This window comes from Theropithecus gelada, chromosome 3, assembly GCF_003255815.1.
Source record: "Theropithecus gelada isolate Dixy chromosome 3, Tgel_1.0, whole genome shotgun sequence".
NCBI lineage: Eukaryota > Metazoa > Chordata > Mammalia > Primates > Cercopithecidae > Theropithecus > Theropithecus gelada.
In genome coordinates this window covers 21493084-21506646 of record NC_037670.1, presented here as the reverse complement: position 1 = coordinate 21506646, position 13563 = coordinate 21493084, and the positions used below count along the sequence as shown (strand labels likewise).

The 13563-nt window shown below is 49.0% G+C and overlaps 1 protein-coding gene across 2 annotated transcripts in view; it reads right to left on the bottom strand.

Moving 5' to 3' along the window:
* Positions 1-13563, bottom strand: part of TMPRSS2 (transmembrane serine protease 2) — a 44587-nt gene that overhangs the window by 14619 nt on the left and 16405 nt on the right. For both annotated transcript variants that reach the window (XM_025380760.1, XM_025380759.1), the window contains exons 4-8: positions 10798-10884; positions 9704-9823; positions 4852-4978; positions 3556-3666; positions 968-1011 (exon numbers count right to left, since the gene is read on the bottom strand). In XM_025380760.1, coding sequence (XP_025236545.1) covers positions 968-1011; positions 3556-3666; positions 4852-4978; positions 9704-9823; positions 10798-10884 — 489 coding nt within the window. The remainder of the gene's footprint in view (positions 1-967; positions 1012-3555; positions 3667-4851; positions 4979-9703; positions 9824-10797; positions 10885-13563) is intronic.

Below are 13563 nucleotides of genomic sequence, written 5' to 3'. Positions count from 1 at the left end.
GAATGAGGGGTTGAGGGGGTGATAGAGGGTGAGTGAGGGGGTGAGGGGTGAATGAGGGGTTGAGGGGGTGATAGAGGGTGAATGAGGGGGTGAGGGGTGAATGAGGGGTTGAGGGGGTGATAGAGGGTGAGTGAGGGGGTGAGGGGTGAAGAGGCCTGCTGCCTTCCCTGCTTCCTGTGTGCGAGTGTCTTCTCCACCAGGAGGTGAGTACATGGGCAGAAGGCAGGGCGGGTACCATGTGCCCTTGGAGCTGTGCTGGACCCCAACTCAGGACCTAAAGAAGACCTGAGCCAGCCCTGCTGGGATGACTATGTCAGCGCCTTCCAGCTCTTCAAATGAAAAGCTGAGCTCCGGACCACGGCCCCACGACAGCACTGGGCCATCCCAGAGGAGGAGAGCGATGGCGGCTTCCACATTTGCAAATGGTTTGGAAACTGTAAGCACTCCAAACACGGAGATGGGGACAGCCAAGTCTAAGCCACTGTCCAAAATTCAGGAGAGAAGAGGCAAGAGCGCTGTTGTTCTCCGGGTTTGTCTCTCCTCCCAGGTCCCACTGGCTGATGGGTACGTGGTGGCCACACCATGGTGCTGGACCACAGCCCTGCAGATGCTCCAAGTCCACATTAGGTGGCTGCCAGGGCTCACTAACGCCACCCCCTTCACTTTCTGGAGAAAGACCTGCCATGCCTCCAGCTCATGGGTGGCATAAAGCGTAGTGCTTTGTCAGCTTCCTCAGTGTGCCTGACCTCAGGGGGTGTCCCTTGGACCCAAGGCTGAAGGTGTCTACAGGCCATGGAAATCCAAACCAAGAGCTCCTTGGAAAGAGCGAGAGGCCGCTGGGCACATCCCAACCCGTGACCCCACCTTCTTCCTTCCCACGCCGCCAGAGACACAGGGAGTACTGTTCTGAAAGTAGAGAGCATTTCCTAGTTAGAAGTATCAAAACGGGGACTCCAGATGAACTTACCTATACAGCGTAAAGAAACCACTGCTTTTGAAGAACAGGCATCACTACAAAAAGAACAAGGGAAATTCTGGTCACGATACTGAGGAGTCACCTGCCTCTCGCATGCTCAGAAATCAGTCATTTCTTCTGATGTTCCCTCTCCTGTCTTCTGAGACGTAGAAGGGTCTGTGATTTACAACCCCAATAAGGTAAGTAAATCCATATAGGGACAGTGGCAAAGACCGACATTGAGCCAAAGTATGCAGCTCATATCCCCACTGTGTGACCTTGGGCAAGTTACTCAACCTCTCTTAAAATTGTACCAACTCCTAAGGTGGTTGTGAGGGTAAGCATACGATCACGCTAGTTTTTCTTTTTCCTCTTGGAATTTAAAATCATCTTCTAATTTTGTAAGGAAGACATTTGGAAACTTCTGGGCTCCTATGACTGCTTTACATTTGTAGTGTTGAAGGCAACATAACCAATAATTTCCCTAGAATTAGAAGAAACATAAGAGTTACTCCTTTGGGAGTCAAACATCCCAGGTTACGGATGAAGAGGAAGTCATTGATGCCTTCTGTCCTTCAGTGAATTCCCCAGGCTATGCTGAGAAGGAAAGTCACAGCCCGTGGCGTGCAGAGCTGGCCCACCCCGACAACTGGGCCATGTGCTCTGCGGAACATAAACAATTTCACTGAGCATCAATATCGGACTAGGCTTCCCATGTCCGAGATGGGGCCAGACACAAGGAGCCTCCTCTGAAATGATGTCTGAACAGACAGAACAGGAACCTGGTCGTCAGAACCACAAAATCACGACCTGAACTCTCCTCCTGTCCTGGCTAACTTGAACGATGGACGTTTCTTTGTCAATCATAGCTTTAGCCTAGCCTCATTCCAACCTCCTCCTAGAAAAAAAATAATAAAGCAGCCATCACAGAATTACCCCTGCTTCCTGATAGCATCCAATCCAGAGCAAAGCCCTACTTCCTCCAGCCGCCCCTAAACCACCTCACAGGAGCCCAGGCCCTACAATAATAGGTCCTTCCTAACACCCTCTTACTGAGGCACACCCCCGGGTTCCCAGTGACTACAGGTGCATTCCAGGTGGACTCTGGCTCTGGGGCACTGACACGGCCAAGCAAAGACATGTTCTCTTCAAGAGAAGACATTTCCTAAGAATCCTAAGGGCGGTAGAGATAGCCCTGTGTGGTCACAGCGTCAGGGCACATGTGGCTATTCACAGAAGCCCGACAGAAAACAAGCCAAGAACTCAGGCATCCAAGGGCAACTCCTGCACAAAAAGAGGAAAAGAAGTGCCTCCTCCCCCCCCACCACTGCGGAGACAGAATAGAGCCTACCAGACAATGGCCTCCTCTTCTTTCTTCCAAGCCCTCCAGCCTCCTTGTGAGTTCCCAAGGCTCTTGCCAAGGGACGGCAGCACCTCCTCCCCTCCCCCACCCCTGCCCAGCTGGACTTGGCTCCCTGATTCTGTGTGTAACCCAGGAAGACAAAGAACCACTCAGCATTTACAAAGTGCCCAGGCAGCTGTGTTTAGCTTCTCCACAGGGACAAACCGCAGCCCTGCTGTTTTGATGGGTGCACCTGGCCGCGCACAGCCCTCCCCACTGGGCTTGCCCTGCCACATTCCCCAGGACAGCAGGCTGCGGTGGAAGTCAGGCCCCCAGACACCTCTGCCAGCGGCCACCAGGAATGCAAACCTGCCCCAGGCTCCCACTCAGAGGAAAGGTGGTGCAGGGTGATTAGTTCATCCTCCCCCGAAACGCAGCACCTGGCACCTGGCAGGCAGGGAGGTGATGCCTAGACACCAGGCATAAGCCCTGGGGACCTGGGAGGCAAGGAGAGCTCATGGGCACAGGACACTATGTATCTTTCACATCAGAAAACACTCACATAACAGCAACAATCGTAGCAAACATCTTAAATGTGTGCAAAGCAAAAGGGATAGCTAAGTCCATCCCCTCTTCCACCCTCCCAGACAGGTCAGCCACTCATCACGTGACCTGTGGCTTGTGCCTACTTCTACCCCATGGACACACACAACTCATTCCCAGGCCGCCAGAATGCTGCCCACCCCTCACAGAGCACTGTCTGGCACTGCCGTCCCAGGGTTGGGGCTAAGGGGACCAGCCAGCCCAGCGGCCTGGAACAGAGCAGGACTTTCCTTGCTCAAGCCAGTGAAGTCCCTGGCAAACCGGGATGAGCCGGTCACCCCGGCTGGGGCACTGAGATATTATCTTGGATTCCTAGAACCACACCCTGACACAATAGATACATCTCTAAATGTCTGAAGAGCAAAGGAAAATAAATAGAGTTGAATGTCAGTGTTGCAGTGTTATCCGGTACCATCGAGGGCAAACGGTAGAGGCTGAAAATGAAATAGCAGAGAAACCTCGGCCACTTCCTATGAATAAACCAAGAGCTGCTTAGAGTAACCAGGCCTGGTCAGACTCTAATCTTCTCCCAGTGCAAAACCCATCCAGACCGAGTATTGCAGCTTGGAGAAATGAGACTCAGGACAGCGATTCCCCATGGTGTCTCCTAGTTGATTTCATTCCAAAATGTTTCAAAGAAGAAATCACTGCATACCTGTGGTACAGTTTTTTATAGATATCGACATTGCCGGCACTTGTGTTCAGTTTCATAAAGCTGGTGGTTCCACTGTTATCCGCTATTCCTCGGCTAGAGTAAAAACTATTCCTAAAAAAGACAGAAAACCTTATTTATGTAATGGTTAAGGCATAAGCAAATACAAATCCTATACTATGCCATAATACCTCTCATATGACATTCAAAATAAGAGAGAAAAACCTTAGCATTTAGGGGAAAAAAAAAAATCACACATTCTAACCAAGTGTAACGATTTTTTGGTTCAATAACCCTAAAGTGTCAGGTAAAATTTTTTCATTGGTTGTGTTTCTTATCCAGGTTAGGATCAGGAAACTATGAGAAGGACATAGGAGTGTATAATCATACATACATTTAATCTAATAAAAGGTACAGATGTTAAAATGTCCCCAGTTATCAATTCCACCAGGTTCCTGGACTGTGATTGGGCGCTTTGCTGTGTAATTCTCCCTTGCTGTTTAGGGATGGCAGAGTGACTAGCTAAGATGCCAACTTTCTCATCAAGTTGTAATTCATTCTGAAAACTGGCATATTGAATACCCTAAAATTGCATAGAAATCACCTGGGGACCCTCCCATGGAAAATAAAGTGGCAGTAGAATCCTACCGCCCTTTCCCTGATGCCCGAGGGCTGCCGCATCTCCCCAAGCAGTGCTGGTAAGTGGTAACCACCGCACCCCCAGCCAGGACCCACTGGCAAGGGATACACACCCCCTTAAGCCTTCCCACCTTCCCTCAGAGCTGCAAGCAGGAATGACATTTTTTAAGTATAAATCTGATTGATTGATTCTCTCCCCAGTTCAAAAGCCTTCCATGGCTCCCAAATGCAGTGAAACTGGCGCAGGATTTGTCTCTGCGGCTCTCCCCAGCCCAACCCTCCTCGCCAGCTGTTCTGACCCAACCTCTACCCAGGGGGTGAATGGACCCTGGCTGAGAGGCATCTTGGGAAAAGAGGCACCTAATGCCCTCAGCCTGCACCCCTGACTAGATGACCACAGCACTGGGCACTCCCGAGCAACTAGAAGTCTATAGAGGCCAAGGAGGAGGCAGGGCAGAGTGGCAGCGAGCCGAGGTCCATGTGCTGGGCACAGCCCTAGCAGGACAAGTTCCACCTGCTGGTTACAGGGCTCAGCTTTTGGAAGGTGACAACTGTCCCCAGCACTCATGTGCCGGTACTTTCACGGCGAGGCAGAGAGAGGGTCTTCTCATGTTTCTACTGTCTGTTCCCGTCACCATGCGGGTGCTGCCCCGTACTCACTTATAGCCCATGTCCCTGCAGGCTGCCCGCCCGTAGTTCTCGTTCCAGTCGTCTTGGCATACGGGGTGCCAGGACTTCCTCTGAGATGAGTACACCTGAAGGATGAAGTTTGGTCCATAGAGGCGAACTGCACGAGAAGGAGGATTTTCTGTGAGTTTCTGTCTTTTTTTTTTCTTTTTTTTTTTGAGATGGAGTCTCGCTCTGTCGCCTAGGCTGAAGTGCAGTGGTGTGATCTCCACTCACTGCAGCCTCCACCTCCCGGGTTCAAGCGATTCTCCTGCCTCAGCCTCCTGAGTAGCTGGAATTACAGGCGTTCACCACCCCATCCAGCTAATTTTTGTATTTTATTAGAGATGGGGTTTCATCATGTTGGCCAGGCTGGTCTCAAACTCCTGACCTCAGGTGATCCCCCTGCCTCAGCCTCCCAAAGTATGGGAATTACAGGTGTGAACCATTGCACCAGGCTTTGTCCCAGCGTGTATTGTCCTAGCTGCTACCCGAGCCCCGCGCTCCTCGAGACTCCGGAGGTGGCCGCGTAGAGCTTACTCTTTGCGAGGCACTGACCGCACACAAAGGGAGGCCACAAACTATTCTTTTTCTGCAAAAAGTGCTCTCTACACAAAATCATTGAAACAGGCATTGGGTAAAAAACTTGTATGAACGTTCACTGCAGCCCTCTTAAAACAGCCAAAAGGCAAAAACACTCCAAACTCCCACCAACGGCTGGGTGAGCAGAATCGGATATGTCCACGATATACAATGGAATATGATTCAGCCAGAAGAGGGAATGAAATTCAGACCCAGGTTGCAACCTGCATGAGCCTTGAAGACCTTATGCTCAGTGAAAGGAGCCAGATGTACTGCATGAGCCCACATATTGCATGATCCCACTCACATGGAATGCCTAGAGAAGGAAATCTATAGACACTAAGTAGATTAGTGATTGCTTAGGAGTAGGAGGGATGGGCTGGGAGGAGGGATACGGGGTGATAGTTCAAGGGCTTGGGGTTTCTTTATGAGCTGATGAAAATATCCTAAAATTGACTGTGGTGATAGCTGCACATATTCGTGAATATATAAAAGTCAGTGAATTATATATTTAAATTTGATGGTACATAAATAACATTTCAATAAGCTGTTTTATATTAAAAAGTATATCTCAGTAAGTTATTTTATATATACAATGTTTTATATATAAAAGCACTGAATTATATACTTGAATTTTATGGTACATAAATTAGATCTCAATAAGCTCTTTTTACAAATAAATAAGATAGGCCAGTCATGGTGGCTCACGCCTGTAATCCCAGCACTTTGGGAGGCCAAGGTGGGTGGATCATCTGAGGTCAGGAGTTCAAGACCAGCCTGACCAACACGGAGAAACCCCGTCTCTACTAAAAATAGAAAATTAGCCGGTGTGGTGGTGCATGCCTGTAATCCCAGCTACTCGGGAGGCTGAGTCAGGAGAATCTCTTGAACCTAGGAGGCGGAGGTTGCAGTGAGCTGAGATGCTGCCATTGCACTCCAACCTGGGCAACAAGAAAAAACCAAAAAGAAGAAGCAGCAGCATATCTCATTTCAGTTACTTTTAAAAAAGTGAACAGACACACATCTGTGTGTGTCTGGGGTGTAAGGTGGGGGATGGGGGGTAGGTAAGTAAGCAGAGCAAGGAAAAAGAGATTTTTCACAGCATACCCTTTTGTACTTCCTTGATTTTGACCTACCTGGGTGTACAACTATTAAAATATTTAAATAAATACGACTTAAATACTAAGAAGAGAGCAACTCTTCAGGTAACATAAGGACTTTGTTGGTGTTTTTTCACCCACATGTTCACATAGAAGAATATCAAAAGCCATTCCAGGCCAGGTGCTATGGTTCACGCCTGTAATTCCAGCAGTTTGGGAGGCTGAGTTGTGAGGATTGCTTGAGGTCAGGAGTTCGAGACCAGCCTGGACAACATTGACGAAACCCCATTTCTACAAAAAATACAAAAATTAGCCAGGCATGGTGGCGAGCCCCTGCAGTCCCAGCTACTTGGGGGGCTGAGGCTGGGGGAATTGCTTAACCCCAGGAGGTTGAAGTTGCAGTGAGCCATGATCATGCCACTGCACTCCAGCCTGGGCAACAGAGTGAAACCCTGTCACCAGGGGGAAAAAAAAAAAAAAAAAAAACCATTCCACGTGCTATCTTAACTACAAGCTACTCCATCTTAAAAACTCCCCACTTTATTTAAGAAACTGAATAAAGCAAAAGAACTATATTTAATCAGCAAATGCATCATTTTCAAGTGCAAACCCTTTTCTGGGAAGTAAGGCTGTGCTGGAGGAAAGGTATCAAGAACACAGAACACTCGGGCCGCTCAAGGGCCGAGCTCCACAGGCCAGTGCTCCTCACCAGAAATTCCACAGCCAGGACTTACAGTGAGGGCGTAACAGGAAGCCAGTCCCCACCAAGGATGGCCCTTAGGAGAGGGGGAATTACTTTAACACGGAAAACTCTGTCTAGAATTCTCGGCCAGCTCTGAGGCTCATGGTTTCTACAGAAAACGCCAGGAGTGTTAGGACTGCACTTGAGGGAGGGGCGGAGAACTACCTAAGAGATTTCTGCTAAGTCCTCTGACTCTACAATTCTGAAATTTCTATTTCTAGAAAAAAAAAATGGTTCTAGTGTAAACATGTCAGAGTGTGCTTAGCAGGAACTAAGATGTGAGAGCGCACCCCGCCACCAATGCTGATCCGCAAGCCTGGAATGCTTGGGAAATCACTTTTTTTTTTTTTTTTTTTTTTTTTTGAGATGGAGTCTCGCTGTGTCGCCCAGGCTGGAGTGCAGTGACACAATTTCGGCTCACTGCAACCTCCACCTCCCAGGTTCAAGTGATTCTCCTGCCTTGGCCTCCTGAGTAGCTGGGACTACAGGTATGCACCACCACGTCTGGCTAATTTTTGTATTTTTAGTAGAGACAGGGTTTCATCACGTTGGTCAGGCTGGTCTCAAACTCCTGACCTCATGCTCTGCCCACCTTGGCCTCCCGAAGTGTCGGGATTACAGGCATGAGCCACTGCGCCCAGCCAGGAAATAAGTTTTAAAAGAAGAGGAAGAAAGTAAAAGGCCCCCTGCCGAGCCCCATTCAGTATGCAGCGGGCAGGAGGGGGATGATTAGCACAACCCTCATACTCAGGCTCCTTTCCCTGTTACAGCCACTAACTACCCTTGAAATCACCCTCAAAAATTCATGAAAAATACAAATAAAAATGCAAATGAAAACCACAATGAGGTATCATCTCATACCTCTAAGCATGGCTCCTATCAAAAAGATGGAAAATAACAGGAGTTGGTGAGGATGTAGATGAGAAATGGAGCCTTTGCACCCTGTGGGTGGGAGTGGAAGTTGCTACGGCCATTATGGAAAACAGTATGGAGTTTCCTCAAAATGTTAGAAACACAACTGCCATGTGATCCAGCAATCTCACTGCTGGGTTTATCTCCAAAGGAAAGGATATCCGCGTGTTGAAGAGACCTGCACTCCCACGCTCACTGTGGCATTTTTCACAACAGCCAAGATATGACATCAACCTAAGTGTCCCTCGGTGAATGAATGGATAAAGAAAACGTGGTGTATATGCACAATGTGATACTATTCCGCCATAAGAAAGACAGAAATCCTGTCATTTCCAACAACATAGATGAAGCTGGAGGACATTACGCTAAGTGAACAAGCTAGACACAGAGATACAAACACTGCATGAGGCCACTGACATGTGGAATGTAAAAACATGAAACTCGCAGAAGCAGAGAGAATGGCAGCTACCAGAGTCTGGGGGTGGGGGGTGACAACACTGGGGAGATGTTGGTCAGAGGTCACAAAATCTTAGCTAGACAGGAGGAATAAGTTCCAGAGATCTATTGTACATCATAGTGATTGCAGTTAATAAACGCTATGTTGTATATTTGAAAATCACTATGAGAGCAGGTTTTATGTGTTCTTCATAAGACATGTATATGAGGTAAGGCCCATGTTCTAGCTTGACTTGGCCATGCCACAGGCATACATGTATCCAAACATCATGTGGTATGCCATAAATAGGTGCAATGCTTCCTCGTTCATTAAAATAAGTAAATAGATAAACCACAGAAAATAAAGTAAAACAGATGAGCCCACTCTGTGACGAGAGATAGACCTTTAAAGGCAGCTTGTTTTGAAAATAACATAGTGCATCTCCAACATTGTTTTTAATTAATTAATTAATTAATTAATTAATCTTTTGAGACAGAGTCTGGCTTTGTCTCCCAGGCAGGAGCAGTGGCATGATTTCAGCTCGCTGCAACCTCCGCCTCCCAGGTTCAAGTGATTATCCTGCCTCAGCCTCCTGAATATTTGGGATTACAGGCACCTGCCACCACACCTGGCTAATTTTTATATTTTTAGTGGAGACAGGTTTTCACCTTATTGGTCAGGCTGGTCTCAAACTCCTGACCTCAGGTGATCCACCTGCCTCGGCCTCCCAAAGTACTGGGATTACAGGCATAAGCCACCGTGCCTGGCCTGCATCTCCAACTTTATAAACAGTTTGCTCATCTTAACTGACTTCCTGTGGCAGTTCAGAGCACGTATGGTTCCAATGACACAGTCCTCGGTGGCCCTGTCATCTCCCTCCCACCTGCTGTGTGCGGTTGGGCCAGAAACACAACCCCTCTGAGCCCCAGGGCTCAGCCTGGAGCAGGAATTCAATGGCATCATGTGTCAGCGTACTGGACACAGGCCAGGCCCAGCCACCCAAAGGCTCCTGGACCTGGCTGCTGTCTCTAAGGTGAGCAGAGCAGTCCCTTCCCAAGGCCAAGGCCGACTCACCACACCGGTTCTCGTCCTCCCCGCTCGGGCAGTGTGCCACGCCATCGCACCAGTTAGAGGAGCTGATGCAGGTACCTGAGGAGTCGCACTCTATCCCAGAGTCGGAGCACTTGCTGCCCACTTGCAGAGAAAACAGAAGAGAGGTGCCCATCAGGCTGAGAAACCCAATGAGCCTCATGGAGTGAGGAACACAGTGGCGTTACTGTAGCTCTCTGCAGCCTCCAACTTTTTTTTTTTTTTTTTTTGATGAAGTCTCACTCTGTCACCCAGGCTGGAGTGCAAGGGCACAATCTTGGCTTACTGCAACCTCTGCCTTCTGGGTTCAAGTGATTCTCCTGCCCCAGCCTCCCAGGTAGCTGGGATTACAGGTACGTGCCACCATGCCTGGCTAATTTTTTGTATTTTTAGTAGAGATGGAGTTTCAACATGTTGGCCAGGCTGGTGGTCTCGAACTCCTGACTTCAGGTGGTCCACCTGCCTTGGCCTCTTAAAGTGCTGGGATAACAGGCGTGAGCCACCGCACCCAGCCAATTCCCCCACTTTAATAAGGAGGAGAAGTGTCCTTGCCACCAGCAAGTATAAGTGGAATTAGCACTGGGCCACCTTACTTCTGTGGGGGCAATGGGAAGGACCCTCTCAGTGTTTGCGTTTGGACGGCACTCACACGTCCTCTCTATCACACAGGTAACTTCAAGGATCCACAATGGCGCATGGGTCTGCACCACCCCAGGCTAATGGGAAAGGCTCAGGCTGCAGTTGCAGGAGGTAGGACAGGGAGGGGCGGGCCTGGCCCCCAACAGCCACTGCTGTGCAGTGAGATACAGGTAACTGAGTATGGCCCCAAGGTAGAACTTGTGCTCACAGTGCTGGGTGGCACCAAGCACCCCAAAGTGCTGGGTACATTCTAAATGCTTTCCCCATGATGTGTCAATCTCATAGCTGAACAAAAGAAGGGAAGACAGACAGCCTCGTTATGGAAGAGAGGAACCTCATGGAGGGCCTCCAGAGGTCTCAATAGCCCAGAGAGCAGGGTCTGGCTCAGAGCACTGGGGACTGCAGGAGCACATGGTGGCATTGAGGCTCCCTGCACTTACTGAACTTCCAGAGCAAGCCAGCGGCCAGCGCAGCTCCCACGAGGACGGCCCCCAGGGTCATGGTGACACACAGTGCTTTCTTAGTCTCTGGAAGAAGGAGGAGAGTGCAACGTTCAGACCAGAGTTGTTTAGAAGTCATGCTCTCAAATGTTATCTATTATTTTTATAGTACACCATATTAAGAAATAATTATTTCTTAAAAATGTGACTTTTAATTTTAAGAAATAAGATGGACGATCCTGCTTCTTCCATAACACTAAATCTTATGCAATTTGGAGACCAACAGGAGGAAGCTGTGATCTTCAGCAAAGTACACGAAGGTTAGGCTCTTTAAAAAGTATGGTATGCATGGCTGGGCGCGGAGGCTCATGCCAGTAATCCTAACGCTCTGAGAGGCTAAGGTGGGTGGATCGCCCGAGGTCAGGAGTTCAAGACCAGCCTGGCCAACATGGTGAAACCTCGTCTCTACTAAAAATACAAAAATTAGCCGTGTGTGGTGGCAGGTGCCTGTAATCCCAGCTACTTGGGAGGCTGAGGCAGGAGAATCACTTGAACCCAGGAGGCAGAGGTTGCAGTGAGCTGAGATCACACCATTGCACTCCAGCCTGGGTGACAGAGCAAAAACTCCATCTCAAAAAAAAAAAAAAAAAAAAAAAAAAAAGTATGGTATGCTAAAAGAGGATCTTAAAATAGGCAGATGATTAATGTAAAAAGAAAGAACTAAGACCTCATCCTGATAATTACAAGCATAAGCAAAATAATAATACTGTCCTCAAAACTATCATCACTCTGTCAGCGGTACTCAAAGCAGAATAACTTGTCTTACCCAAGGTAGTTTAGCGAATGGATGCTACTGTCCCATTCGGACATCCACCAGCCACATGTGGCTATTTAATTAATGTTCCATGGAATTAAGTAAAATGATATAAATTGAGGTGCTCAGTCATCACATGTGGCCAGTGGCTACCATGTCCGGCAGTGCATCGGTAGAACCTTCCCATGGCGTCCCTAAGTCCTGCTGGACAGCACCAGCATAGGCCCTTTGATCCAAGGGCAGAAATACCAAACTCAGAGGAAAGGCACATTTCAGATAAAAATTAAGGAATTTGGAAGAGGTCACTGATTTTCTCTAGTAAGACATGGCATTATTGGTCAGAGGGTAAGCCAAAAGTCACACAGAGTTCGGAGGATAGCTACAGGCACCAGAGAGGCATGGCAGAGTCAGACGCTGGGCTCAGCCAGCTCATGGGCCAGGAGGGAGGGCGTCCATCCACATCACCCCACTGATGCCCGGCAGCCCCAGGTCCAGGAGCTCCTGGGAGCTTTCCCTGAAGAAAGGTGCAGAGGTGGAGGAGAGAGGAGGAGAGGTCATTTGAACAGGCCCTCCTGGGCTGCAGAGGTGGCGTGGCAGCCTGGAACTCCACACCTGGCCACACCTGTGCCTCTGGAGGTCTGCCAGGGAGACAAGTTCAGAGCTGACCCAGCTGCTGAGGGCTCAATGCCATGCCTCTCACTTTGTGACAACATTCTGATAATTCTACAGTCACTCTTAAACTGTTACAGGCTTAAGAATTACCTGGGGAATGTGGTGGTTCCCATCACCAGAGATTCTATTTCAGTTGGGGATCGGGCATGAACCTGCACTGCTTTTTTTTTTTTTTTTTTTTTGAGACAGGGTCTTGCTTGTTGCCCAGGCTGGAGTGCAGTGGTACGATCATGGTTCACTGCAGCCTCCACCTCCTGGGCTCAAGCCATCCTCCCACTTCAGCCTCTCGAGTAGCTGGGACCACAGATGTGCGCCGCTCTGCTGGGCTCATTTTTGGTAGATGAGGTTTCACCATGTTTCCCAGATTGGTCTCGAAATCCTGGGCCCAAGTGATCCACTCACCTCAGCCTCTCAAAGTGCTGGAATCACAGGTGTGAGCCACTGTGCCCGACCCGAATCTGAATTTCTAACAGGCTCACAGATGATGCCAGCACCGCTGGTCTGAGGACCATGCCCAGGCACACAACGTTCTCATAACTCAGCTGCAATGATTATATATGATGGAGGTAAGCTAGGGCCAAGGTAGTTCATGAGAGAAATTCCAGATGGCCTCTCTGGCCCATTACCAAGGACACTTTCCTCCACAGACGGCTTCCCGAGTGCCATTTTATCCAAGATAAAATAACTGGTCTGCTGAGTTGAGGGCTATTCACTTAGGTATCCTGAACCTCACACTCAGCATGTGCTGACCTGTACAGGTCTCACCAGAAGCGTGTGCAAACCCAAGTTTACTTTGCTGGACAGGCATCTGTAGTCAGCGCAGGGTCAGTACAGACACCACTGGGTCCTGGCTTGACATGGTTGCTGTTGCAGAGTTTAATTACACCCCACTGGCTGGGCACAGTGGCTCATGCCTGTAATCCCAGCACTTTGGGAGGCCAAGGCAGGCGGATCAGCTGATGTCAGGAGTTCGAGACCAGCCTGGCCAACATGGCAAAACTCCGTCTCTACTAAAAATACAAAAATTAGCCGGACGCGGTGGCACACCTGTAGTTCCAGCTACTCGGGAGGCTGAGGCAGGAGAATTGCTTGAACCCGAGAGGCAGAGGTTGCAGTGAGCCGAGATCGTGCCACTGCACTCCAGCCTGGTGACAGAATGAGACTCCGTCTCAAAAAGCAAACAAACAAACAAACAAAAAAACACGCACACAAAACCCACTATGCATTTCCCTCAATCATGACCAACTTAAGGTTGTCAACTCAGCCCTATGGTTTCTTGC